Source organism: Phragmites australis, chromosome 23 (assembly GCF_958298935.1).
Source record: "Phragmites australis chromosome 23, lpPhrAust1.1, whole genome shotgun sequence".
Classification (NCBI taxonomy): Eukaryota; Viridiplantae; Streptophyta; class Magnoliopsida; order Poales; family Poaceae; genus Phragmites; species Phragmites australis.
Genome location: NC_084943.1, coordinates 9,207,333 through 9,230,900, shown reverse-complemented (window position 1 = coordinate 9,230,900; position 23,568 = coordinate 9,207,333). Strand labels below are relative to the sequence as shown.

Sequence of the window (23,568 nt, the reverse complement as noted above, 5' to 3'; positions counted from 1 at the left end):
GAGGACCCTTGGGGCCCAGCAGCGACCTAGGCACTGAGGCCCTCGCGGTCGAGCTGCTTTTGCACTTAATTGTCGACCTGTGACTTGACAAAAAAATAGAGAAATTCTTTGCTTGGTGCGCTCTGTTAGTGCGGTACTCGTTATAGACTGCTCTCGTTTTCAACCCGAGACCTCTCGAATACCCAGATCGGCGGACAAGAGCAGATAGAGGCATAACCTAGAGGTCCTATGGTTCGGTGGCGCCCAGGTATGATAGACCAGACCGAGCACCAACAGCCCGCCCCTGGGGCCTAGGCTCTGGACTACTCGAGCAGCTCGAGCGATAAGATTACCCGAGAACCCCAGGGACTCGGTAGTGCCCAGGAGCCTGCCACGACACCGAACACCACAGCCTACCACAACAGACGTAAGCCAGCGGTAACTGCCCGCGCGCATACCGATCGGGATTCTTTTATCAGTGGGGAAAAAGAGAGAGCGAACTTTCCTCGCACAATCGAGCATCTCACCAGACAGATTAAACATATGGAGTCCAGAAAAACGAAATTGACATGAGGATTGCACAATAACATTCATATTGTATTGACAGTTTTTTACAAGGTTGGGTGACTTACCCAGTTAGTGGTAGCCCCCGGTCAACTTGGTCGGGGGGGAAGCCCCTGGCCTGGTTGACCTGAGCCGCGAGCATGGCCATCTACGGGTAGAACTTGCGCAGGTGCTCGATGTTCCATGGGTTGGGGAGCGGTTGCCCATCTTCTGCAGCCAACCGGAAGGAGCCTTCTCGCGGGACACCGATCACGGTGAAGGGACCTTCTCACATAGGGGATAGCTTATTCCTTCCTTCGCGTGACTAGATGCGTTGGAGAACTAGATCCCCCACCTCGAGAGACCGGGCCCGAATGTGGCGCTGATGGTAGCGCCGCAGGCTTTGCTGGTAGCGAGCTGCCCGGACGGCGGCACACCGCTGGCACTCCTGCAAGTAGTCAACATCGTCGCGCCTCTGTTGCTCCTGTTCGCCTTCAGAGTAGGCATGCACCCGAGGGGAGCCTAGAGTGAGCTCGGAGGGGAGGACCACCTCAGCGCTGTACACGAGGAAGAAAGGAGTCTCCCTGGTAGCGTGGCTTGGCGTGTTCCGGTTGGCCCATAGCACGGCAGGCAGCTCGTCGACCCACCCCTTTCCATGCTTTGCGAGCACGTCGTAGGTCCGGGTTTTGAGCCCCTTCAGTATCTCCGTGTTGGCGTGCTCGACCTGCCCGTTGCTCTGAGGATGAGCGACGGAGGCGAAGCAGAGCTTGATGCCGAGATCTTCGTAGTAGTCCCCGAATAGGGCACTTGTGAACTGAGTGCCGTTGTCGGTGATGATTCGGTTCGGGACACCAAAGCTACTGGTAATGTCGCGGATGAACTGGAGCGCCGTGTTCTTGGTTACCTTGATGACTGGGACCACCTCTGGCCACTTGGTGAACTTGTCGATGGTGACGTAGAGGTACTCATAGCCCCCGATTGCTTGGGGGAATGGACCCAGAATGTCCAGCCCCCAGACCGCGAATGGCCATGATAGGGGGATGGTGTGAAGAGCCTGAGCTAGCTGGTGAATCTGCTTTGCATGGAACTGGCATTCTCTGCAGCGTCGAACCAGCTCGGAAGTATCCTGGAGAGCTGTAGGCCAGTAGAAGCCTTGCCGGAAGGCCTTCCCGACCAGCATGCGGAACGATGCATGGCCACCGCACTCGCCCTCGTGGATCACAACGAGAAGCTTGCCACCTTCTGCCCGGGAGATGCATTTCAGGAGAATACTGCCTACGCTACGCCGGTATAGATCCCCATCTACTATGGCATAGCGTTTGGACTGCCGAGCAACTCTTTCGGTAGATGCCTCATCCCCAGGGAGGAACTTTTCCTTCAAGTACCCTTGGATGTCGTCCATCCACGAGGCATCTTGAGAACATTCGGCAAGCGCAGCGCACTCGCTGGACGGCAGCACCCTGACGGGGCTTCCCATTGAGGGCGTCGCCGGGGTCCCCTGAATTGAGTTCGAGGTTTCCCCTTCGCCCTGTTCGGCAGGAAGGACGGAAGGCCGTGTGAGTCTTTCTTCAAAGTCTCCGGCAGGAACACGCGCACGGGAGGAGGCCAAGCGGGAGAGGTCGTCGGCCAGAGCGTTGTCACAGCGAGGGATGTACCGCAGCTCCAGGCCATCGAAGCACTTCTCCAGCTTCCTGACTGCTGCCACGTATGCCACCATTTGAGGATCCGTGCACTGGTACTCTTTGGATACCTGGTTGACCACCAGCTGGGAATCTCCCTTGACCAGGAGGCGACGAATCCTGAGGCCCACCGCGGCTCGGAGGCCAATGATGAGACCTTCATATTTCGCCATGTTGTTGGATGCGCGGAATTGCAGCTGCACGCCGTATCGGAGTTCTTCACCCGTTAGGGAGGTGAGAACCACTCTGACCCCCGTGCCTTTCAGCGAGAGGGAACCGTCGAAATGCATAATCCAATACCCGGGCGCATCGTGCCCGGGATATGCAGAGATCTCTTCTGGGATGACCTCAGTGACAGGCGTCCACTCTGCCAGCTCCACCGCCTACTTAACCACACGCCCAGTGCCTTCTCGGTTCCGGAGGATGGGTCCCAGTGGATACATGGTAACCAACGAGACCTTGTGTGCCTCGAAGTAGTGGCGCAGCTTCCGGGAAGCGATGAGCACGGCGTAGAGCAGCTTCTGAGCCTGGGGGTACCTTGCCTTGGCCTCCCAGAGGACTTCACTGACGAAGTACACCGGTCGCTGTACCCAGTGAGCTTGGACGGTGTCCTCGCCCGAGGGCCTGCTACAGCCCCCAGGCTCAGCGACGTGGTTGGGGCAGACCGGGTGCTCGGGCTCTACTCCCTGGTCAGGAGTAGCCGAGTGCTCGGGCTCGACCCCCTGCTCGGGGGGAGCCGAGTGCTCAGGCTCGACCCCCTGCTCGGGAGGAGCTGCGAGGATGGGGGAGTGCCCGGGGGCGGCCGGGAGCTGGGACCCAACACCTGGCCCCGCGCACTCGTCGTGCTCCACCACTAGCACCAAGCTTACGACCTGAGGAGTGGCCGATACGTAGAGTAGCAGTGGCTCACCTTCGAACGGATCCACCAGCATGGGTGGTGAGGTGAGATACTTCTTCAGATCACGAAAGGCCTTCTCAGCCTCCGGCGTCCAGTCGAAATGACCGGTCTTCTTAAGAAGCTTGAAGAGGGGGAGCCCCCGCTCCCCAAGTTTGGAGATGAAGTGCCCGAGGGCCTCCATGCAGCCGGCGAGATGCTGAACCTCCTTGAGTCGAGCCGGGGGTCGCATCTGCTCGATGGCCCGGATCTTCTCTGGATTGGCCTTGATCCCTCGGCTGGAAACCAAGAAACCGAGGAGTTTGCCTGCAGGTACCCCAAAAACACACTTCTCTGGGTTGAGCTTCAGGCGGGTAGTGCGGAGACTATTGAAAGTCTCGGTAAGGTCTTCGAGCAGGGTGGTGCGGTCTCGGGATTTGACCACGAGATCATCGATGTAGGCCTCGATGTTGCGGCCAACCTGCAAACCAAAAGGCATCGACATATAGCAATAAGTCCCCACCGGGGTGGTGAAAGCAGTTTTTTCTTCATCCTCTATGGTCATGCGAATCTGGTGATAACCAGAGTTTGCATCTAAAAAACACAAAAGATCACATCCCGCGGTTGCGTCTACAATCTGATCTTTGCGGGGCAAAGGAAAAGGATCTTTTGGGAAAGCCTTGTTTAGATCGGTGTAGTCCACGCACATGCGGAGCTTGCCGTTGGCCTTCGGGACGATAACTGAATTCGCCAGCCACTCGGGGTGGAGGACTTCTTGGATAAATCCGGCGTCAAGGAGCTTGCTAACCTACTCCCGGATGAATTCCTGGCGCTCAGGCGCCTGCCGCGGGACCTTCTGTTTCATCGGGCGTACATCCGGACGCACAGCCAAGTGGTGCTCGATCACCTCCCTAGGGATCCCGGGCATGTCAGATGGCGGCCATGCAAACACGTCGGCGTTAGCCCGGAGGAAGGTGACGAGCGCGCTTTCCTATTTGCCGTCCAAGTCACCACCGATACGGATAACCTGGGAGGTGTCTTCGCCCACCACGACCTCCTTTGTAGGAATGGAGGCGTCGGTGGCGAGTCGGGGTTTGGATGAAGAGGGTCCCGGGCCCCCTGGACAGCCTTCGACTTCGGCCTGAGCTGAGACCAAGGCCAGGTATGACTGCTCGGCGCAGGAGATAGCACTGCCGGAGTCGGCGGTCACAGAGATGGGGCCTGCTGGGCCCGGCATCTTGACTCTGAGATACGCATAATGCGCAGCCATCATGAACTTAGCGAGCGCCGGACGCCCGAGGATGGCGTTGTAGGGGAGGGGGAGCTCCACGACGTCGAAGAAGACGTTCTCTGTGCGGAAGTTGTCCCGACTCCCGAAGGTCACGGGTAGCTCGACCTGCCCGAGGGGCAGGGAGTGCCCGGGTGTCACCCTGCAGAACGGAAGTGACGGCTTTAGACGCCTGGAGGGCACCTGCAGCTTCTCGAAGGCCTCCTTGGAGAGGAGGTTGAGGCCTGCGCCCCCGTCGATCAGCACCCTGCCGACCCTTACATTGCAGATGGTGGGGGACACTACTAAGGGTAGTCGCCCCATGCCTGCAGTACTGGCGGGGTGATCGGCTATACTGAACGTGATCGGAGCGTTCGACCATCTCAGGGGCCTTGTGGCCTCTTCGCTCGGGGTTGCCGAGCATACCTCTCACTGCATGGTCTTGATGCCGTGCCGCGAGGAAGGCGTATAGGCGCCTCCGTCGATGAAGGTGACAGTGTGCTCGGGCTCCTGAAAGCCGAGCTCTGCGTTGACGGGGGCTGCCTCAACATCGCCTCCCCCGCGGGACTCGTCGCGCTCCCTTTGGCGCTGCTCGATGAGGCCCTTGACCGTACGGCACTCCGTGAGGTTATGCCATCTGGTCTGGTGGATTGGGCACCTTTTGCCTGGCTCGGGCCCTGCGGGAGCGGGGGCCCTTGCTGGAGCGGGAGCCCGGGCGGGGGCCGGAGCCCTTGCGAGAGCCGGAGCCCTAGGAGGGGCCCTGGCCAGGGCTGTCGCGGGCGCAGGCCATCTATCGACGGCCGCCCAGCGTTCTTTCCGGCGGTCGAGCTCTTGGGCCGGCCTATGGGCGGGGCCCTGGACTGGCTCTACGGGAGTAGCCTCGCGCCTCCTTCTCTTTTTCTTTTCCCGCCTGTCAGAGCGGGAAGAACTTGGTTGGTCGGCGGCGGCCCTGCTGGACCGTTTTAGATTCTAGCTCGGCGTGGAGAGGTTGCATATCAATTGGAGTTGCCGCCGTCCCTCTCCGCGGTACATAATGTGTTTCATGTCTCACAACTCAAGAAGTGTCTCCGAGTCCTGACCGATGTCGTTGATGTTGCGCCCGAAGAATTGCAACCGAACTTGACATATTGTGAGAAGCTGATGCGAGTCTTGGATGAAGCCGAGCGCAAGACACGTCGGAGTTCAATCAAATTCTTGAAGATTCAGTGGAGTAACCACTCCGAGTCCGAAGCGACTTGGGAGCGGGAAGATCAGCTTTGTTCCGAGTATCCTGAGTTCTTTGAGAATTTGTAATACCAATGTAATATAGCGTATTTGGAATCTCTCGCATGTATGTGTTCATCTCTATGATTGAATAAAAATCTACGTTGGATTCCATCTCTTGCGTCATGATGTCGGCTAACAGCTTGCTAAGTCATGACAGCGTGCTCATTGTCCCCTCTCCGGCTCGTACCGAATCTCGGGACGAGATTCTTTTTAGGGGGTGAGGTTTGTCACGGCCCAGAGTTTCTAAACACGTAATTAAGCGCTAATGAGCATCATTAGCATCATTTGTTTTTGTTTTGAGCAGTATAGACATGCAATGTGGATTAAACCGAATTTGGTTAAACCAGGTTTAACTGATGCGTTGTAAAGCATCTCCCAAAACTTCTATGGAACATAGGGCTGGTGACAATTTTAGAAATTAGTAGATGCCAGGAGAAGAATATAAATGAATTTTCCCAAATTTTTGGGAAATATTTAGAAGGCATAAAAATTATCACAAGTTGGAAAAGATAGCATCTTTGAACAATTTTTATTCAAAATTGGCTCAAGCATTCTGGGTCAAACAAGTTTAAATGGGTTCCTTATGAATTTTAGTTTCAAACAAAATTTGTTTTACCAATTTTGGGCAATGGGAAGGCTTCCATTTGGTTAAGGTCTGTGGAGTGGGATATTTGCATTGCCGGCACTGTTCACGGCCCCACCCGTCATCCCCTTCGCACACACAGCTCTCTGCTCCCCCTTCTCCCGCTCTCTCAGCAAGCAAGTGGCGGCAGCTATCCTTGACTTCGGTGGCCAAGCTACAATTGCCGGCCAAAAGATCTCAGCCCACGTGCCTTATCCTTTCCCCCCCTGCCCTCTCGCCTGGCTCTCTCCCTTTCTCTCCCTCTGCTCGCTCTCTCACGCGGGAGGCACACGAGCAGAGCAAGCTGCACAGCACCAACCACCGGCAAGAATCACCGCGCCGCCGACGGTTTCCGTCGAGCCCGAGCCCATTGGAGCCGCAGGGAGGAGCGCCTCAAGCTCCTCCGCCATTTCCCCTCCTCCCCCGGTCGTTTTCCGCACGGGTTGAGCCGGCCGCGTCTTCTTCCCCAACGGCGGCAGCCATCTCCACCCTTCTCCGTTGAACCGGCGAACCGCTGCCTTTCCCCGGCTACCGAACTCACCGTAAGCATCACCGTTCCCCACTGAGTCTAGTGCGCGTGTCCGTTGGGGCTTAGCCCGTCGCCGGCGCGCCTTCTGCCGTGCAGCCGTGCGCCGCCGCCTACGGCGCACGCCGTCGGCCAAGCCACCGCTGAGCTCCTTAGTGTTCGACCACACTGTTGGGTCTGCGTGTCCTCGTAAAAGCTATAGCCACCCTCATCCGAGTCTGTTGCGTCGCCGTTCGCCGTCGGCGCGTCAAAACCGTGCCGCCGCCGTGTAGTTTCCGCTGTCCGCCGCCGTTGGCCATTCTCCGGCCCTCGTCGGCGACCACGTATGCCTCAGCTAGGTCCACGTGCGCATGCTGGAGCCGCAGCTGCCCTTCCCGGCCGCCTGGACTGCGCCGCTCGCCGCCGGCGGGCACAACCCGAGCCACCGGCTGGCCGCGCTGCGCTGTGTGTTGGGCGGGGTTCAATTTTGACCCGAGTCAAAATGGGCCTGGTCCCACTGTCTGTGCCTGTGGCTAGTTTGGCGCCGGTACAAAAAGGCGTGGGCCCATTTTAATATTAGAGGAAATCAGAAATTGCGAAATGAATATCTGTTGAGTTGATAAATCGGCTGAAATCTTGAAAAATGCATAGAAAATTTTGTAGAGCTCCAAAATTAATGAAATCAATTTTGTTGGTTTTGTTATGACATGGTCTATCCATTAAAAATACCAGTGTCCATGAAATGTGTGCTGTGAATTATTGAATTAATGAAATATGTCTAGGCTTTGATAATTCATAGTTAAAGTTTGGTATTTCCAAAATTGATGAATCTAATTTTGTTATTCTTGTTTTAATACCCCCTGTTCAGCAAAAATAATCACCCACATGTTAGATGTTGTTACAATTCTATATAGGGTTAAGCTTAATTAATCCTAGAAGTGTTCAAACGTTTAACAGTAATCCCATTTAAGAAAAATCTTCGATGCTTTAGAACTTGTGCCCTGACGATTTGCACTGTTATCGCATTCTATGGAGCATCCTTCATTTCATAACATTCATATTCATTACATTGCACGCGTTATTCTTTTAGGGAACTTTGACTTGGCGAACGAAGCGAACGAGGCTGTCCCCGGAGGTTCGCGCAGTGGTGATCGTGACTCGGGTAGTGTCGGGCAGCAGTCAGGGCAGCAAGGCAAGCATCTATCATATTGCACCGTGTCAATTCGAAATCTAATATGTTATCTACGCTTATGTATACATTGCATGTGTCGGGTACCGAGTTGGGTAGAACCTATGCCGATGCATTATCCCATTTCAGTCATGTGTCATGTGTTATTCCTAGGAGCCTAGTGGTGTCGTCGAGGTCTAATTATAGTTCGCTATGCTAAGTGGTTCTTAGGCTTTCTGGTAGAAGTTGACGACGGCATCCACCTTTGTCGCGAGCCTAGGGCTTATTACCTGTTCACATTTGTGGTTGTGTTGATGATGAGTCGGTTTGGTGAGTGGTGAGTTGAGATGAGGTGTGGGCGGTGTTAGGGGTGTCATCTGCTCACGAGGAGTCCTCAGGCAATTCGGGGAGGGAACCTAGACACCGTAGACCGCTTGCACCGGTTAAGCACTGACCGTCGCTGTAGTCGGCTTTAGCACTTACCTTACTCACCACATGCTGATATAATGGTAGGCAAGCTGATTACCTTCGCAGACGTGGTCATGTGGGCCTCGTCATAGACGGTGTGAGTCCGGTTTGAGTACAGGCTTTTAGCAGTACTCGTTTGCTCGGGGAGAAGTTCTAATACCGCCACATCGAGCTATGGTTGATCCACATGGTTGGGCCTAGTTGGGAAAGGTTGTCACGGGTACCCCCTTGTGTGCATCTTAGCAGGTGACACAAGGCGTATGGTCCCTGTGTCGTGTGGGTCTAGGAGTATCCCCCTGCAGGGTGTATAATCAGTTCGAACTGCCGTGCTCTCGATCATGACCATCGCTATCGCTTATCTCCACCGAGCGACCATGTTTTGGTAGTAGAGTTTTGATGTGGGTTGTGGCACGGTTGGTTTAGGTGGTTTGGTCGGTATGTGGTCGGTGGTTTGGTGGTAATGGTTTACTCTTGTACACTTGTTTATATATCTGTTCTGATCAGTTGGTTGGCAGGGTTTGAGTTGGTGGTTGGTTAAGTCAGTTGCTTACACCTAGAGTCTAGGTTGCTTACCGCTTAATGAACTTAAACATGTCTTAATCCTTGCTACAACTTTAAATGCATGATCCTTGGAGTTGAGAATATATACTCATACTGTGTAAGACTTGCTGGTACCTTCGTACTAAGGGTACTGCCCTTAAGTTTCAGGTTCACAGGTTGGCGAGGAAGAGGCAGTGTTCGGCTACTTTGTGCCTGCCGATCAGGGTGGCGGGCAGGAGTAGCACCTTCTACTCCGAACTCCGGTGCTTTTGGTATGGAGCCTAAGGGCATACGGCTCCATACTCTTTTGTTGTATAGGTTTATCTTCCACTGCGTAGTTGTTGTTGTTCCTCTTTTGTTGTAAATTGTGGAAGCAGTTGCATGTTTAAGTATTGTAATACAGCTTAATTACTTGCTCTCTATTAAACTGTGTTGTGATATTTGAGTTGGAAGGCATGTGTTCCGATCCTGGGCACAAAACACGTGCCGGGACTACCGGAATGGTATTCTGGTTAATCGTCGAGGTTGTGATTATGAATAATGATCCTCCTAATAATTAATTAGAATACTATTTGGACGGTTCCTCACATTCCCCTGCCACAGCAGCGCAGCAGACAGAACGCCTTGGTCCTTACGATGTTATCCCGAGACAAGCCGGATGGCACGAGACTGGACCCGTGCAATTAATAACCCCACGCCTCTCTGCCGAAACATGGCAGGACCTGACGCTAAGCGCGGCAGGAGCAATTGGAGGCGACAGGCCATGCATGCTCATTAAATGCGGCCTGAGGCCTTTGACTGGTTAACACCTCATCGGTAGGCCCCTCGGGGGCCTTTCTGGATCGTCGGGGTACCGAGTGCTCGGGGGTACTGTTCACATCCCCTAGCACTCTCTCCTGAGAATGCCTTTCCTTGTCCTCGGGGTGCCGAGTGCTTGGGGATACTGTTCACCTCCCCAAGCACTCTCTCTCGAGCACTCTTGTATGGACCCTCGGGGAACCGAGTGCTCGGGGGCTGCCGCATGCAGCCCCGAGCTCTCTCTCCCGAGCACTCTTGTACGGATCCTCGGGGAACCGAGTGCTCGGGGGCTACCGCACGTAGCCCCGAGCACTCTCTCCCGGGACTTAGCTCTCCTGATTGTCGGGGGACTAGGGTGCTCGGGGGTGACCGTGCACGTCCCCGAGCACTTTCTTCCCAGTACTTGGATTCCGTGGATCATCGGGGAACTGGGGTACTCGTGGGCCACCGACCGTGGCCCCGAGCACCTTCTCCCGGGACTTGACCTTTTCTCATCCTACATGAGAGACCTCGCGGGATGGCGCCATGTGGCGGATGGCTGGCCTGGCCTCGGGATTCAGGGACCCCTGGTTCCTGATACACCGACAACTGCCATGAAAGCTCGAGATGCCACCTTGGCCGCCTTCTTAGCCAACTTGTAGCGGTTCTTGAAGAAGGGCTTCTTGTTCTTCTTGTGCTTGTCATGGTCATGGCCACGATCTTCCTTCTTCTTGAGCTTTGGGCAATCCACCTTGATGTGAGTGGTATCACCATACTCATAACAAGCCCGAGAGCCACCTCTCCTCCGGTCTCTTCTATTGTTATAGAAGTGGGTGAACTTCTTCATGATCAAAGAAAGATCCTCATCATCAAGTGTGTCCACTTGCTCCTTTGTAATAGAAATCAAGGAAGACAAAGCAAAGCCACTGGGTGAAGGATTAGTACAAGAAAAGCCAACTCTAGCAGGACTACCACTGCTAGGTCCTGAAACCAATGCCATGTTCTGAGACAGGGGGTTTCCAAGCCTATTCTAGCCACCTTGTTTATCTCAGTGGATTTTAGCTTATTGAAGAGTATATCACATGTCAACGTGTTATTGAAGAGTATATCACATGTCAACGTGTCATAACTGGATGACTCTTCAATTCTCGAGATCTTCACATCCCATATGCTATGGTCAAGAGTATAGAGAAGCTTGATCGCCCTCTCATGGTCAGAGTAGGGCAAAACTCCAGTTAATCTAAGATTGCTAACAATCCCATTAAAATGAGCAAATGTGACATCCAAAGACTATCCGTGGCCTTGCATGAACATCTGATATTCTTGGTTGTATGTTCTTTGGCGTCGAGCCATGATTTGGTTAGTGCCCCATGAAAGACAATAAGGGTGGACCAAATCTCATGAGGAGTACAGAGATATTGGACTCTGTCAAACTCATTATGACTCATGCTGGTGAACAATATATTTCGAGCCTTGTTGTTGGCTTCATATTGTTCAATTTGGGCCTGAGAAGTATGAGGAATAGGAATCGCATAGTTAAAATCTACAACCTCCCATATTATACTTTTTTGACTTAGAAGGTAAGCCTCCATGCGCACTTTCCAACAAGAAAAGTCACGACCTACAAAGAGTGCGATCTTCCCATGTCTCTCCATTGTCCCCTACGGGTCACAAAGCCGGTTAAGATCAACAAGTGATCAAAATAGTCCTGATACCAATTGTAGGACTGAGAACGGCGACTAAAGGGGGGTGAGTAGGTGACTCACAAATTTCTTTGAATGGCTTTCTCCTATTTTGTCAACCAACAGAATTCTAGACCCACTAGCAACAAGAAGAACAACTTAACAAGGTGGAAAAATCTCAGCTCATCAACCAAAACGAAAATCACAATCAAAAAGGAAAAACTCTCAACAAAGCAACAGAGCCAATAAAAGTAAACTAGAAGGATACAAACACTTCATTTCTTGTAAATGTCAGCCCTCTTTTAGGTAGATTACAAATTAGTTTAACTCATAAAAGCTCTCACTTACACATAGGCTAAGCACTTCTCTCTCTCTTCGTCTGAAACCCTAGCATATAAACTCAAATAGATGGCTCAAACCTCCCACACAGCCCTACCCCTCTATTTATAGGCCTAGGGAGGTAGCTTAGCCCTTATGCTTCCTTGTTCCCAAAATACCCCTCTCTTCCAATGGCCCCCTACCTACCACCTCGGCATTTTGGTTCATTTTTTGATCCATCCATCGAACGGCCATGGCACCTTCACGACTTAACTTCGCCTCGACGCAAGCTTCATGATGATGTCGTGCCCTCCATCCTTCAACGGCTTCGAGGCCAAACCGCGAAACTACCTTGCACGCTTATCAAAGTGTAACTTGCTTCCACTTGCTTTCATCTCCAGGAAGCATCTCGATGTCGACGTGTGTACTCTGTCTTTCGATCTTGACCGCTGAAAAGTCTCTCCTACTCCCGATCCCTTAGGTCACCATGTCACTTGCACCGGTATCCCCTTCGCTTGACTCGATCAACACGTTGTCTTCATCATTTCTTCCATGCTTTGCTTGATCTCCATGTGCATAGCTAGGATCACCTTTGACTCCACATGGCCCCCTCGATCGTTCGGCACCAAGCACCACGCTTAGCCTCAATTATCCCACTGTCGACCGCCAAGTTGCATCTATCACATCATGAGACAAGCACACACATATCTCCAAATCCATTATAGATCAGTCCGTAGACAAAATCCTCAATTAAAGCATATCTCAGAATAATCGTGAACGCCAGATAATCTAGTGTTCACAGCTTTTGAGCGCTAGACCATCCGGCATGTACTCCTTCTTTGGACCAGCCATCTTGCAATCTCTCTGCATGAAAAGCTCCAACGTTCATCCCTTTGAATGCCAGACCATCTGGCGAGTACAAGTCCACCAAAGCCATTATGTAACCTCTCTACAAGAAAAGCTCTGGCGTACACTTCATCCCATCGCTAGACCATCCAGTGAGTTCACATTCATCAGACCACCATTCTCCAACCTTCCTACAAGAAATAATTCGACATGCATTACTCTCCATCATCGGACTATCTAGCGAGTTTAAGTCCACTAGAGCTGACTTGCAACCTCTCTGCAAAAAATGCTCTAGCGTGTATTGCTGTCCATCACTGAACCATCCGACGTGTATTTTAATTTCTACTTCTCAATTAAAAAGCTCTGGCATGAATCTTATCTAAATACCAGACCTTTTGGCATGTACAAAATCTCTAGCATCGGATCATCCAACATGTACAATTGCGGCGAACCCTAGCGCTCAAAGCGAAAAAAACTAAGCCAAAATGAGAGTGCGCACGCATGCTGAAGAGCTAGGGTATACATACATATAAGTCATAGGTGACGGGTGATAAATGTCACCTATCACCTATGAGTATTACCCATCACTTATTTGAAGTAAAAGGTGATAGGTGATAGATGTCACCCGTCACCTTTTACTAGGTCATAGGCGATGGGTGATAAAATGTCACCCGTCACCTTTTACTTCGACTCAACCATATAAGTCATAGGTGACGAGTGACAAATGTCACCCGTCACCTATAAGTATGACCCATCATATTTTAACATTAATATTACAAATTCAAATTTGACATTAATATTACAAATTCAAATTTGACATTAATATTACAAATTCAAATTTGACATTAATATTACAAATTCAAATAACTTGAGACTTAAAATTCAAATTTGACATTAACATTAACAATTCAAATAACTTAAAAGTCAAATTTGAGATTAATATTACAAATGTGACATTAGTATTACAAATTTGACACTGAAATTCAAATTTGCCATTTTCGGAGTGTGAGTGTACTCTCTCGCACTTGTTCATGCAAGACATATTCTTGCATCAACAGCGTGCCGTCTGTGGGGAGTCAAACAATATAAGTGCTCGAGAGGTATGATGGCCCCTAGAAAGAAGACCACCTGGGCTGCGGCACAGCTAGTTGACGCATTGGCCATGCCTGTACGAATGAACACATGCCAAACCGGCGATAACCCCTCAACCGGGGGGAAAACGAGGGCCCTGTGACCACCGGTACTCCAACCATGACAAAGGTTGTGGCTGGAGTAAGGGGCCTTCGTCTCGGGAGCCCTGCAATAGCAGCATGACGGGGGCCAAGCCAGGTACTAAAGGGCTGTAGCCGACACCGCCGCGTGGACACCACCTTTGCTAAGCAGTAGTCATGCGTTGTGGCCCTCCAGGCTCAGCTGGAGGAGCTGCTAGCGACCCTGCATGCTACGCAGTAGCCTGCCTGAGGGACCACCACCACTCCGTTAACGGCTAGTGATGCTAGCTTTGGGGACTGACGGGGGCTTCATCCCCACAGCCCAACACCGCCAATACCTCCTACGGTTAGTGCGCAGTTTTTGGAGCCTCGGATTCGTCATTGCGAGGCCCCAGTGCAAGATCACAACTCTCCCTTATAGTCGAACTTGCATGCCTCACCCTTCTCGCAGGGCTTCAAAACCCTAAGATGCCTAAGTTTAGGAGAGACTCAGACAGGATGAGTTTGTCCGCTGGTACGCCCTTGCTCTAGAATCCAATGGATGCAGACAGGCCACTATAGCCAACTGCTTCCCCCTCGCTTTGGAAGGCGTAGCCCTTCGATGGTTTTTGACGCTGGAGCCCAGGACTATTTTCGCCTAGGCCCAGCTCCATGACCTCTTCTGCAGCAACTTCCAAGGTACCATCATCGAGCTAGTGACCTCTAGACGCCTACTCGACATTAAACAATAGCTAGGCGAGACTGTTTGGGATTATGTTTTGAGGTTTTCCCGAACCAAGTCCCAGATTAAGGGCATCTCAGATTCATCAGTCATTGACACAACAACTCAGGATCTAGCTGATGGCCCCTCTATGATCGACTGAACCGGCACCTGGTGTGGTCTGTAGAGGCCCTTTTGTGCAAGTTCGAGGAGTATGCACGCGCAGAAGAGGAGCGGCTCTGCTAGGGGCTCATGCAAGCCACCAAAAGTCTGCCTCACAAGCTAGATCCTCTCACGCTCTTCCCCTGCCAGCAAAATGGGGCTCTGAAGAGAATAACGGCTTCGGATGGTCAGTCCTTAGGAGCTGCAGTGGGTCATAAAATTTATGCTTTAGCTTAGGGTTTAGATTAGTCTCTTAATAGACATTGTGATTCTATAGCTATTGATGTGCAAAGCATTAAGGACAACATGAAAAGCATTGAGGACACATTGAAACAGCCTTTGTCATTTGATGCTAGCACTTTAAATCCCAATAACTATGAAAAATTTCAGCATGTCTCGTTTAGTTCATCGCCACAGTCTATGACACCCACACCTATGCAACAAAACATGCCGATGTGACAAACTCAAAGCTGGACCAATGTTGGTTCGACTTATGCGGTGACACCTCCACTTAATACATTAAATACTAGTAAACTGGAGGTTTCATCATTTGTTTTTCTAGTTCCAAGCACTTCATCTAGCATAACTAGTTTGATTCCACACATAGCTAATAACCGAGTTACTGAAATTTCAGCAAGCATGATGCTAAGTCCATACAATATCGTCGCATATAGCACACCTCCCATACCTCCACAAGGTATCGGCATCTCTTATGGTCCATTACCGGATACTTAATTAATTGTGTCTCCACCAGATACTACACATCCGCAGTCCGTAGTGTCTCTGCAGAGCATTCCACAAAGTAGTGCAAATCATGTTCGGCCATGCCGGCCAAGATCTCCGGGCATAGATTGGTGGTACACCAAAGATAAAGAAAAGCTTTTTAAAATCAAAGATGATGAATAGATGATGAATTCAAAGATTTTGAATTCCAACCATTAAGATCCTTAATTAGTTTACTATAGAGTTTTGTAAAAACCTTTTTAAAATCTTTTTTCACTCAAAACAGCAAAGAAAAAGGAAAGGAACTCTAATGCATTTACCTGGTTCCTAACAAAACTCAGCATGCACTGCACACAAAATAATAACCTATATTGATTGAGAGATTAAGAAAATAGGTTCTAAACCTATGCAACTGGTGAAGCTATTCAATAATCTTGAATATTTTTAAAATTTGTAAATTCTGAAAATCAGGGTGTTATAAATCTACCCCCCTTAAAGTAATCTCGCCCTCAAGATTCAGGCATATTGAAAAAGAGATAAGGGATCTTGATCTTCAAGTTTTCTTCTCTCTTTCCAAATTGCCTTTTCTTCTCAGTGTTAACCTCATTACCCTGACATACTCTGCTCACTTTGCTTTTGATGGCTTTCGCAACTGTCTCAACAAATCTTAATTGATTACCCTGAGTATGTTGGATTTTCTCGAATATTCTATTCCTGGTATCTTCAACGGTTGGAGTTGTCTCTAGTGTACTATTCTAACTTTTTGACATGTGTCACATAGGACCATATACTTTACAACATCAGTCTTGTTTCCATACTACCGATAACAATCCTTGAGATCATGATACAACTTAGTGCTTTCTGATTCCTAAGAGTTCCGTAGCTTTAGCACTCCTGATAAGTTTACTTTATTATTATTATTTTTAACGATATTCTTATCTGTTGATTGACCTTGGCGAACCTTCTTATCCTTGAAGATTTAGTAAGGCATATCCTAATTCCAAGGACGGAGTACTTGTTCTTAGCAATCACTTCTGTGGTCGGAGTGCAGCTTCTGGGTACTTTTCTTCCTTTAGCTCACTTTATTACAACATTACCTTTGGTGACTAGCCATTTCCAATATTGGTCTTTAAGTTATAGAACCAAGAGATTAGCTAGGAAGATTACCCCCCTTAAAAGGAGAGAACTTCTCTTACTTACATTTCCAGTTCTTGAGAAGTAGACAGACATGTAGCCTTTGACATGGAATATATCACTCTTTTTTTGTGCCTACTGAACTTCTGTGAGCTTGATGGGATCTTGTCGATCTTGGCTATCTTGAATTACAACTTGAAATTCATGACAGTCTGAATGTTGAACTAAGATCTCCATATGGGATTTAGGGTTGATCTAGTTCCATGCGAGGTGCTTCGTGGGACACCTTTTGACCCAATGCGTAGGTTCTTCATAGTGGACACACACCTTCTTATCGTCAGGTACAAGGATCCTCAGGGGACATCGATGGGCATAGCGTCTTTCTTCTTCACAACAAAAACACACCTTCCTTGTAGGGGTACTCTGCAAATTTTCCCTCAACCTGTGAAACTTCCTAGTTGATAGAACAAAGTGCTTTTCAGGAGTGGAATGTAGCTGAGAACTGTTGTTTGCTTAATGGTCTTCGAAGACTTTCTTCCTCTTCTTGTTGTTTCCTTGCTTTCCACGCTCGTCCTCTGCACCCAGAGCTTCGACGATCTATAGTAGACTTTCTATATTCTAAGTCATGCCTTGAAGGATCTGAGTCTGCGTCTCCAAAACTTGTTCCTTGTTGAATTTAGGTGGCATCTGCTGTATGTTGTTGTTATTGTTGTTGGTACCTTTACCAAACTGATCTTTCTTTGTTTTCTCCATCTAATCGGGATTGAGGCGGAAGGTTTGGCAAGAAAAGAAGGGACTAGAAGGAGAAAACCCAGCTATACTATTAACTATAGAGATATATAAGGATGTCGCTGTTACTAGATGCTAAAGCATCCCACAACACACTCCAGCACTCAAACAGAAAATCCAAATCACTCAAGGCACACCACAAAAAAGCACACTACTAACATCGTTCTAATGTTTCCGAAGATTAGGGGATAAAACCTCCGATAACTCAAAAAACTAAGACTGGGAGCGGTGTTGAGGTAGATCTTCATGTCTTCAGTATTGTGGTAGATGATTTTTTTCCTTGTAGCAGGTCTTCAATTCATCATCTGAATCTTCATTTGAGGTAGACGCGTCAAGTGAGATCTTCAAGTGCATCCTTCTCAATCGGAGTAATTGGGATGGTTCAACAACTAAAAGTTTGAAAGGGGGAGTGTTGGAAATTTATTTTTCTCAATAGATTGAAATGGGTAAGTAGAGAGAGAAACAAAAAGGTTAGAAAAGCATGGGTCTGGGTTTTTCAAAATAGACATTAAAATATGACCTTATGGCACGACCATTCTATTTAGGATTGAGTCCTACGGTAAGTATGGCTCTGATACCACCTTTGTCACACCCGGTTTTAACGGTCAAAACCAGATGCAGCTTATGTGTGCCCAGGATGTTCAACAAACATAAGGACGTCACAGGTGAAGTAACAAAAGTAATACTTTTATAGAATAAACGTTAAACTCTTACAGCAATTGACATATATTATCTTCTATGTAGATATCTGCAGCGCAAGAGAAGCACTGGTGTCCACCAACACCGCAGCAAACCTACGGGGAGACACGTGCCAAGAACATCACAACCTCATCTTGATAATCTTCAACATCTTCACTCACTGAGCAGCACCACACATCTCGTATGGCATAGGGAGAATAGCAAGTGTGAGCACATGACGTGCTCAGCAAGTGTGGGAAAAATAATGATATGTAGACTTTCAACAAGAATAGGCTAACACATGGTATATTTGCGTAAATGCGAGTAATGAAAAGATATTTGGACTCAAAAAGCATTAAACAATTGTTAAGTGAATGTAACCCATACAGTGCAACACCCAGCATAAAAGGCTCCTCACCTTGCATACCATAACCATCTAGTACTTCCTGTACTATAACCAAAACCACAACCAAAACCATAATCACAATCCACTAATCATAATCTACTAATCCTGTATGGATCCAAGTTTCCCATAACCATGGGAACAGCTATTATAATAGTTTTACACTCTTCAGAGGTTGTCCAGCTTTTCCCACGAGTCAATGAATTCTATGTTGCCGTGTCCACGAAACACTTAACACAAGCCAGTGGTATACCGCCAAGAAATCACTGAATGACATTTTCTACTAACCAGAGCCTAATCCAGTATGCATCTGACCCCTAGGTTTCACCAACAGGGTTTACGCGAGTCTAAGTCCTACCTAGAAGCCCCCTTTTGTGCTGACACAACACACACTGGATAGACTCTAACTAGTATGTCACGCCTTACCCATATCACTCTCGTGGTTGGTACGTTACTTCTTGGGTTGTCGCTCGACGAACCGGTCCTTACTTAGGTTACTTGAGCAAAGACTAAACCAACAACATAACCATGGCAGCCACCAAAACCACTTTGCTCAAGGCCTAAGGTTCCATATTACTAACAAGTTCATCATTATCATTGCATATATCCACTAAAAATGTATATGACACTTCCCAACATTCCAAAAGCGTAGCTAAGAAAATATACCCAAGAGAATCATATCAACTACCCCTTAGGCTTCAAGGAATGTAAAGGAAGAATTAGGTAAACCCTAACATAGGTGACTACCCATCAAATTGATAGACATTGCATGCAATTTTGTAAAATAAAACATTTAAAACATAGTTTCAATATGATCACAGACACTTTCCTTTTACCCAATGCTGCTCAGTGTTGTCAGAACCTTGGTCCTGAAGTCCCTCGAACTGTTCCGAAATATTATCGACTAATCACGAGAACTACCGACAAACAACACGAAGGGAAAAACTTAGAATAACATACCAAATATCATAAAAACACTTTAAAAACACTATGGTTGGATAGGTATGATTTTAGAAACAATTAGATGCAAGAATCACCTAAATCAGAGTTAATATGAAAAGAAAACAGTTCTCGGGAGATGGATTAGACTGAAAAGGAAATGCTGATTTACCGAAACTATCTTCCTATGGAAAAAGGCTTTATTGCACAATCACTACGTCAGGCTTGACAACATCATTGCACAAGATTCAAGAAGTGTAGGGCAGACCAGACTTCACTGACTAGGCTAAGGAGGATGATGTGGTGCTGACTTGGCATGCTATGCAAGTACCATCTTGGATTAGAGACGGGATATGCTGAGATCTAGTCTCAACCACCCATGATCAAATGCCGGATACTACCGGTGACTCTGTGTAGCGGAGGTGGCTCGAGTTTCATCGGAGATGGTGATCGGGCGCGTAGCCACTGACATCGATGTTGGGCTTCGATGGCATTTCAGTAAAATAAGGGAAGTATGGTGTAGTACGCGGAAAAACTAACTCAGTGATATGGTTGGTTTTGGAAGGGGTCATCTGAGGTAGTGGCAAAATAGTGATGACTGCTACTAGGTTTGGTGGTAACCACGAACAGATGCAGCAACGAAGATGCTCGTGTTCCCAGAGATTGGATATGAAATTTGAGAAACTGTCTGAACAAAGACATTCATATTTCCTGGGAACACAATGCTAGGGCATGGGTTTTGGTAGATCATCCACTGAAAGGAATAACGATCAGCAGAGATGAAACGGGTGACAGTTGCGACATACTGTGGTTGGCAATCGTGTTTCGGTCGTGTCGTTGCACAAACAGGGATGGGATCCTAGGGTCACGTAGAAGACTCGATGGGACACGATGTGACGTGGTCGGTCCATCCATACAGATTTTGGATTGACGAGGAACGCGAATGCAAATCTGATGCATGCGCAGAACACGTCCAGAAATTGGACAGCGGGCATGTCGACCTTGATTCCGGTGGTTTTGCTGCTCTACTAGTCGACCTCGTTGGTGAGGGTGTGGGGAACATCATGGGTCCTGCAGTGGTGAAAGGGATTGGTGATTTGACCTCTGGTCAACTGGGAACATCGACGCCAATCGGTGTTGGTGTGGCTGTCCGCAACGGTGACAATCATGGCGGTGTAGATCGGGCTTTGGGCAGGGGCTAGTGCATGGTTAGGGACTTAGTATGATGGTAAAACAGTAGTAAGGGAGGAGGAGAAGGGTTGTTCACCTTGCTTCAATGGTCGAGAAAGGAGGATTTGGGGAGAAGATGACATAGTGCGTCATGGGCGGTGATGGCTCCGGTGAATGGATAGGACATGTCAAAGATTAGTTCCTAACAATATGTCCATAAATTGACTGGGTACCTTCAAGTGCAGGGATTACTCACGAGACGAGACAATCGATGTATATAGGTTCGAGCCTCCAATTGGAGTAATACCCTACGTCCTGTGGGGGTGTTGCTGCCGTATATTGATGATCTCAAGTACAAGGAATGTGGCTAAATCTATTATAGAGAGTATATCAGATCTAATCTAACCTAAAGGTAAAGTTGCCAAATATCTTCTCTGCTAGGGTCTTGATGCTTGCCTTGAGTTCTCCCTCTCTCCCCTTAGCCTTTTTGCCTTATATAGGGTTGAGGTATTGACTCCTATCTAGCTGTGGTCGATAGGGAGTTGTCTTCCTTTATGTCCAAGTAGATAAATCTATTTTGAGTACTAAGTCATATCGTGTTAGGTAACCAATCAAAACTTTCCTGATATGTACTTCCTTGATTCGGAGAGTATTAGGTACCACTGATTCAGTTCCGTGATATCTAAAGCTTCTTAATATGTGCTGTACATACCCTATCCGTATATGATAGACTCCTTATGTTCATATACCCCATAATTAGATATTCGACAGTAGCCTCCTAACTCTACTCAGGAGGAAAGGTTTCCATAAGCGCCCACTCGCGTACCACCAATTTTAAGCTTGGTCAAGTAAAGTGGATCAGTCTCATAGTCGAAAGAATTGAGCATAGGCAGGTCCTTCCTCTAGTATCAAGTGGAAGCTCAGCCGGGTCGAGTGCCCTGTGGCTAACCGCACTTGAGACTTGAAGGAAAAGACTAAAGAACTCAACTGATCGACACTCGACTCCGAGTAGAGTTAAAAAGCCTTTCGAAATTTGAAACGATGGGTGTAGGTGCATTTAATGAGGGTAGAAGGGCATGCAAAGATTCGCACATCATCCTCATACCACTTTACATGCCGACTGAAGCATTGTAAAAAAACAAGCGTGGTTGTCGAAGATACGGTAAATTTTCCCTTTCCGAAGAAAAAATGACTTCCGTGTCATAGCTTGAGGTAGGGCCTATCTGAGTAGAAAACTCTATCATCCTACTCTCGTGACCTCCATTGCAACCTACCCTTCAATCTCGTCCACCATTGTTCGTTTCCACTCAGAGAACTTCATCTTTTCCCTTTAACTCTCATCGCAGAGACTTTTGATTGGGCAGCTCTTCCCTTGGGAGTGCTCGACATCATCTCCAACAAGCTGGTTCATTTGGAGGATTTTGCCTTTTTTCGATGTGTCTGCACCGCGTGTCCAGAAGTGCATAGAATGGTGGAATTTTCTCCATGGATTTTGAAATGGCAGTTCGTACATGAGGATGGCTTGGTGGAGGTGCATCGTCTGGGGAGCAAAGTAGTTTTCAACCTTTGTTTTTGAGACCTGGTCCACAACAGCTGGGAGATAATCAAGGCTTCGAACGGGCTCTTGATTGTTATTGAACGAGGACGTAGGGTCAAAGGTAGGGTGATCAACCAGGTATCAGGATGGTTTTTTAACCTTCCTCCGCTTTCGTATGGCGCATTTTGGGTCAGTCTAGAAGGATGTGTAGTGCGGAGGAACGAGAATTTGTTCATCATTGTTGTCCCAAGGATGCCTTGCTTTCACCTTCAGATGACAGAGGGAGTGCACATATATCTTGTTGACGGACCACTGCGATGGTTCTGAGTTTTCAATAGCAAGTTTTGGTGGCGTATTGTGGATTTCTTGGATAGAGTGGCTTCAGGAGTTCCATCAGGTGTGATGGCATCATTAGAACAATTAACCCCTGAGCTCGAGATCTGGCAACCTGGTCTTAGAGGTTCTCAACTGCTTCTGGTCGATACTTATGCATTTTTCTTGAAATTTGAAGAGCAGATTGATGATACAGCTGAGCACAATGCACTAACACCGGTTTCCCTTCACAAATTTGGTGATAACATATGGGAGCCGTTAGAATGGGAAGCTGTCCCCTGGTCGAAGGAAAGAACAATCTTGGTAGGCCTGACATCTGAAAAAGCCGTCCCTCCAATACCCGGGATTACCAATCCTAACTGAATTCTGAGCTTCCACCGGACGAACTCAACTTATGACCAAGATGATTATAACGTGCTTGAAGTTTCCTACAATGGGGTGTCCAGAACTGTAAAGTCCCTTGAAGGAAATTTCAGGTGGTGTTCTTGTAAATGGATATCATCGAAGCTTTTTTCCTTAGTCGGGTAATAGGCTTCCTGTTAGGATTTCTGAGGGATGTAATGGAGTCACTACTAATATTTTGCCTGTCTAATATGCTACTTCCCTCCATTCCCTTACTCTGTTGATGACTAAAAGGGATGCTGCCATTGCTTAGCGGGATGCTGTTGTCTTCGCTGTTCAAGAGCTGAAGGAGCAGACACTCGACCACATGACCCAATCAGCTTCTGCAAGCGCTACTACATTGCTTGGTATCTTCAAGAGTTACAATCCCATGCTTGATACCTCGTTGGTAACAGTCGGGTTTAATTGTACTAGTGAGGAGTCTGCAAAACTTGTCGAAAGCATCCAGCCAATAGTCCCAGCCTTTGTCGAGTGTTTGAGGCTTAGTTTGCTTAGTGATGATAGTGAGGAGAGTCCCTCAGACTGATGGTCCATCCTGTTCTGGCACTTGTAAGATATATTTTATGATCTGAGAATGCCCGCAACAATGCTACACTTTGCCAGCCTATTATGCTTTTATCTGCTATTTCCTTGTCGATGAAATAGGATTAGCATAGGTAGATGCAAAAACTGATAGATACATGTTGTCACCGTTCTCAAGACCATATGATTATGTATCTGTCAACTTGAACTATTAACTAGATAAGCTATTAGATGTGTGGCCTTCAAGTACTTGAGAAGACCATAATAGTAAGGAAAAAGACTTATACATAGCTTAGAGCATATCGAATTTTTTGCAAACTTTTATCAACTT

General features: G+C 48.3%; 1 protein-coding gene across 1 annotated transcript in view; it reads left to right on the top strand.

Annotated features, from left to right (window-relative positions):
- The window catches only part of LOC133905970 (uncharacterized), a 29,033-nt gene extending 5,792 nt beyond the window's left edge, over positions 1-23,241 (top strand). Inside the window, exon 4 of the mRNA XM_062347790.1 lies at positions 22,969-23,241. Within this exon, the coding sequence (XP_062203774.1) occupies positions 22,969-23,241 (273 nt within the window). The remainder of the gene's footprint in view (positions 1-22,968) is intronic.
- The last annotated feature ends 327 nt before the right edge of the window (positions 23,242-23,568 follow it).